This window comes from Malus sylvestris, chromosome 17 (genome assembly GCF_916048215.2).
Source record: "Malus sylvestris chromosome 17, drMalSylv7.2, whole genome shotgun sequence".
Taxonomy (NCBI): domain Eukaryota; kingdom Viridiplantae; phylum Streptophyta; class Magnoliopsida; order Rosales; family Rosaceae; genus Malus; species Malus sylvestris.
The window spans coordinates 26880910-26886909 of NC_062276.1; the positions used below are offsets into that span (position 1 = coordinate 26880910).

General features: G+C 35.8%; 1 protein-coding gene across 2 annotated transcripts; it reads left to right on the plus strand.

Annotated features, from left to right (window-relative positions):
* The first annotated feature begins 1324 nt into the window (after window positions 1-1324).
* On the plus strand, window positions 1325-5443 carry LOC126611351 (probable receptor-like protein kinase At1g80640). 2 transcript variants are annotated; one of them, XM_050279577.1, is made up of 10 exons: window positions 1325-1839; window positions 2792-2965; window positions 3073-3323; window positions 3415-3547; window positions 3653-3716; window positions 3824-3920; window positions 3997-4099; window positions 4644-4762; window positions 4842-4931; window positions 5019-5443. In XM_050279577.1, exons 1-10 carry the CDS (start codon window positions 1662-1664, stop codon window positions 5160-5162), a joined length of 1353 nt encoding a protein of 450 aa, XP_050135534.1. In that variant the 5' UTR covers window positions 1325-1661; the 3' UTR covers window positions 5163-5443. The 2 variants fall into 2 exon arrangements, with proteins under 2 accessions (XP_050135534.1, XP_050135535.1); XM_050279578.1 differs by having other exon boundaries at window positions 1328-1839; window positions 2795-2965.
* The last annotated feature ends 557 nt before the right edge of the window (window positions 5444-6000 follow it).

Genomic DNA, 6000 nt, shown 5'->3' on the forward strand with positions numbered 1-6000 from the left:
AGTGTTTTTGAAATTACTGAAACCACTTTTAAAGAAAATACTTTTATGTTCCAAAAGCACTTGAAATTGTGTTTTTGCATGAATAACTTCAAATACTGTTTCAGAATTCATTTGCATATTTACCAATGATTGGCTTCTAAAATATTTTCACATAAAGCACTTCACCGATTTTTAAAACATTTCTATACATGACCTTAAACTATCTCTCTAATTAAAGTAGGGTCCACAACACAGTAGTAGATCTCATCTCTACTAGATATATAGTTTAGATATGGATTACAATATGTGATATCCTAGTATTTTCCTTAATAAACTAGCTAACGCCCCACATAGTATAGAGGTGTACTATCTACACATCCATTTTTACTTTTTACACACTTTTCTAATTCATAGTCCGTTAAGATTAATGTTTGTTTTAGTTTTCTTTATAAATAGGATGTGATCGGTAACTTTGTAGAATAATAAGTCGGATAAAATGTGAGGAAAACTAATAAAAAAGGCTTGAAAACTTTGAGTTTTAAATATAAGGACAAAATAAAGGGTAAAGTGAATAGTATCAGGATTGACTTTTTAGTGTAAAAATGTGATTTTTCGTTAAAGTGAAAAGTACCTGAAGTTTTTCGTTAAAGTTTCCTAAAATGTAGTCATCTAGTTCAGAGATGTCTTGACATTAAACTTGGTATCAAAACAGATGCATCCTTCAACTTGATATCAAAACATGTGCGATCCTTCAGGGCTTAATTTGATGATGTATTAAAGTTGAACCTGAAACCACCGCCCAAGGCCAGAACTGACGAGTCCTCGCACACCGTATCTACACACCAGACCCAACGTGTCCACGTATCAGATCAAGAAATAATAAACAACCATTTTTCAGTGTAATACATAAGAATAAAGAATTTAAACTAAATCACACACAAATCAACTATAATAATTAGGTATCTAAATGATTGTTCATTTTTCATTCTCACTCTGTCACCTCACCAGAGTTAAAAAGAACGAAATGAATTAGCATGAAATGTACTGATAGAATGAGTCAAAATCAAGATAAGTCAAAGTGACGAAGCAGAAAAACTAATTAGTTTTTAAGAAAAACTAATGAAAAGAGTTTGAAAATTTTGAGTTTTAATTAAAAGGACAAAAAAGTGTTGTAAGTGAATAGTACCATGAATGACTTTTTAAAGTAAAAATATTTTTAACATTAAAAGTGAACAGTATTTAAAATGTTTCTTTAAGACTTCTTATTTTTTAATAGATATTGGGTATGAAAATTTATTCTTTTACTTTATGGGTAGAAGATAATGACTAACATGGGCCATGATATTTTTGGCCACGGATAATCTCCCGAGGAGGAGACTACTCACGAGGAAGGATAACCTTCTCCCGCCCACTTTCAACATCATCCCATCCATAACGTTTTTCAAGTCTCAACTTTCAACCTTCTGACTGATGACTGCCACACGATTTCATGCCCCATTTGGCTTTTGCCTAGTTAGTCGATAACAGACAGACAACAGATCACGTTAAAAAAGTGCTTTGCAATACAGTCCTTGTCCCCTTCACCTCTCCAACAAAAGCATTCAATACAAAACGTACGTCTACAGAGGGAAGATTTTCTCGGTGCCCAGACACCCCTTCACTTTCTCTGTCAAAATTTGGACATGGAACTTGCTCTTCTCTTAATACCCATGTGGGTTTTAGCTACCCCTTTGTTGGTAACCATAATTGAGGCAGGAAGAGTCTTAGAGCCAGCAAGTTCCACCATTTCTGGCCACAGTATGCTTCTTCAGGAACAACCCATTACTCAGTTTTCTGTGAAAATGGAAGCTCAATCTCCAGGTATTTCTACATTCCCCATTTTTGTTTCTTTTCTGTTTTATGTTCTATTTTATTCGAGCGATACTAATCTAATATCTAATCCGAACTACGGGAAGGGAAAGCGGGATTAGAACTCGGTGGAAAGTCGCACACTGCTCTGGCCAAAGTTTAGTTTCTTTTTCTGTTTGATGTTAGTTTCAAATTATCTTTAATCTAAGTTCTGCTTATTAAATGGGTTAATGACTTTGTTTGATTTCTAAATTCTGAACCAAATCACTGAAAATCCGACTAAACGAGTAGAGTCTCAGTTAAATTAGTTCATCATTTATACTATTTAATTTCCCTTTTCTTTTAAGATGATGTGTTCTTGGAATGCCTTGGCTGCTGAGAAAATACTGGGGAAAAGAAAAGAGTTGAATAATTCAATCTCCAATTATTGTTCATAAGAAAGCTCTTGGGGTACCCCATTGTCCACTTTCACTTTTGGAAAATGGTTCTCATATAGGTCTGGTTAAAAGCTTAAAAGTAATAAATTTGAAATTGATCTTGCAACCTCTTTTGGTTGCTTAGAAATGTGGGAAAGGAAAAAGGAAATTCAAATTGTGAACCTTTACATTATTAGTATTCTGAAACTGAAACCATAAAAAACCAAAAGGTTCTTCTCAGTTGTGACTTTGTTTCTTTACTTTTTATGAGAAAATTGGAAAAGTGTAGGAGGACATGTAGATACGAAAAGTATGAAACTTTGTTCTCTTTCCGTCCTCCATGTTTCGACAGATTTTTCAGCAACCAAACATAACAAAGTATAAGATTTAGTTATATATCATTTTTATATCTTACGAAAATGTGTTGGTGTTCCGAATTCTATGATATGGCTTTTATGGACTTCACGCGTACGCTTGTTCATATCCTCGTTAATTGGTCACTTGATTTCTAATGGGGTAAAATTTGGATCTTTTTTTTTCTGTTAAAGCAGGATTGCCTGAGGTTAGAGTAGTTCACCATTCTGAGTTGAATAAGAGAATTCTTATAGCACTCATTGTTGCTTCCACATTCCTTGGGGGAAGCTTGCTGTTCCTGTCATGTTTTTGGATCTATAGACAGAAAACCCGGAAACACTCTATTGGGAAAAAGGAAACGACAACGGGTATCCTCTTTACATTTAACATTGCATTCTCTATAAGTTCAATTTCTCATACTCTAACGTTCTTCTTTTCCCTTCCCCCACCCCATCCTTTTAATATCCAATTGAAGAGGCTGCAAAAGGGGTTCCATTAAATCCAATCATGGTTGAATTTAATTCCTTGAGGGTCGGTAGTAGGAAGGGTTCAGTTGCGATATTCAATTATCCATTACTGGAAGCTGCAACAAACAATTTCTGTAAAAGTAATGTCTTGATTGAGAGGGGTTCTGGACTTCTCTACAGAGCTAGTTTTGATGAGAAATTTATTGCGGCTGTTAAGAAAGTAAATAGCGCAAGGCAGGCTTCTGAAAGAGAATTTAAGGTATTTCCATCTTAAAATGGTTTGAATTCGCTTTTTTGAATATGATTTTCTTGCTATGGGTTTATCTTTTTTATGAGTACTTGTTGTGCAGAATGAGGTGAACTGGTTGAGCAAAATCCAGCATCAAAACATCATCAGACTTTTGGGTTACTGCGTTCATGGCGAAGCAAGGTTCCTTGTTTATGACATGGTGCAGAATGGGTCCTTAGATACTCAATTGTGCGGTATGAATTTTTATCAGTCTCGAGTTATGCAGACGACAAAAGACATTTGTAAATGATCATCACGACATACCATTTATTTTATACTCATTTTGACTAATCTTGCAGGACCTAGTCATGGGTCCTCTTTGACATGGCATCTACGGTTGAAAATTGCTGTTGATGTAGCCAGGTAAACTCATTTCACTTATTGTCACCCTCTTTCTTTCTTTCTTTCTTACATAGATATATACATTTGTTTGTTAATTAGCTTTTTCACTAATATTAATGCTCTTTTAGGGGATTGGAATATCTTCATGAGCACTGTAATCCCCCTGTGGTGCACAGAGACCTTAAATCATCTAACATTCTTCTGGATTCAAATTTTAATGCTAAGGTTAGATCCATATATGAGGCCTTATTATTGAATAGCGTAAGAGATTAGTTGTCTGATGAGTTTTGCCTTGGTTTAGCTTTCAGATTTTGGTCTTGCTGTAACTTCTGGGGTGAAGGATGAGGACAACATAAAGCTGTCTGGGGTTCTAGGTTATGTAGCACCAGAGTACATTTCGGATGGTATGTGGATATACAATCTAAGTTCGAATATGCTGGCGATGTCCATTTTGAGATGAAACTCTAACCAGCAAAACTGCTTAAAATTCTAGAGCATTTTTCATATCATATCTCCTGTCAAGAAATTAGTTAATGTCAGTGTGGCTGCCTTAAAAAGCTGTGATAACTAATCATCCATTCCCACTAAATTAGTCTTCAGAGACATTATTAGCTCTTATGTTTCAGACAAGCACCATCACCCTAAATAGATCATCCCCAGTGGCCCTTGAAGTGATCCTGGTAATCTTCTTTTTTCTGGCCAGCATGTAGTTTTGCATTTCGCTTCTTTCAATTTCAAGGCAAACAACTCTCATGGCGAAAAATAATACAAATAAGCCAGTTATTTAGCTGAATGCTTGCATCCAAGAAATTGGCCTTTATTCAATTTCATTGTTCTGCAAGTGTAGTAATAGTGAATTGTCTTAAGAGTATTGCCTATGCCCTGATTTATTCATTGATAAGCGTTAAGTAATTCGGAGGATAATACGTAATTTTCTTTGTTTTTTAGGTCAATTAACTGATAAGAGTGATGTCTATGCTTTCGGCGTTGTCCTTTTGGAGCTCTTGATAGGAAGAAAGTCGGTGGAAAGTAACACTGGAGCTGAACTGCAATCTATAGTCACATGGGTATTTATTCTCAAGCCCTACGATGGTCCTACATTAGTTGTTGGAAACTTAATGTATCTGTTGATTTATTGACATGCAGGCCATGCCCCAGCTCACTGACAGATCAAGGCTTCCATACATTGTGGATCATGTGATCAAAGATACCATGGATTTAAAACACCTGTACCAGGTTCCTTGGTGAAATCGACTAATATTGATACTTTTTTACTTGTATGATGCTGTTTGAATTGCTAAGGGTTTCTTGTGCCATGAACAGGTTGCCGCTGTAGCGGTACTATGTGTACAACCTGAACCAACTTACAGACCATTGATAACGGATGTGCTGCACTCGCTAATCCCTCTTGTGCCTATTCATCTCGGAGGGTCGCTTAGAATTACAGGGAATGTACCTTCGGCGTGAGCCGAGTCTTCCCATAAACTGGTAGAAGTTTTATACATGATCCAGTGCCAGAGATGGTTACGTTTCTTATAACTCTGGAGGATGGTCTGAATCTGCGGATAGATTTCCTTGTGTACTTGTCAGTGTTTTTGTATATCATTTTCCTCAAAGGATTCAGATCCGGGAAGGTGTTGCTAAGAAATATACCAGCTTATTTTTGTTGAAGTTGGATGTAAATTGAAACACATTGAAAGTAGACGTTTCATAGCAATCAGAGAAGCTTTTGCCTGTTTGATTACTCAGGACAGTTTTTTCCTTGGATGATTCATTGGCATGTTTACCTGTGAGCTCAAGTGATGCAAAGAGCATCTCCAATGAGACACTAAAGGAGTTCACACACCATCGTATGAACTTCACTATAGGGACGAAAGGCATTCGAATGGGTTAGAAGAATTCCTTGTGGTATAGCTGCTAGAAGTGTGTCCTAAAACTCAAATCATAAGATGATATTTTACGGATATTTTATGTATTAAACTTGTTTATTTAATCAAAGGGCAAATGTTATTGTGTACAACTATCTCATTAATTGTTATATGCTTAAACAAAAAGTCCAATAAATGTATAATCGAGAGACCATGACCCCGTCTAGTAGGCAGGATGAAATGAGTTATATCCTATTAAATTGGCCTTCTAACCCATCCTATATTTATTGTCTCAAAATGTATTTAGGACAGAACAGGACATGATATGTTATTAATTCAAAATATATATAGTGGTTATCTAACATAACCTCACACATAGTGTTACATATTCCAGATGTGCTCGCCTCCTATTCATCTTCCTCTCCTATCTTAAGCTA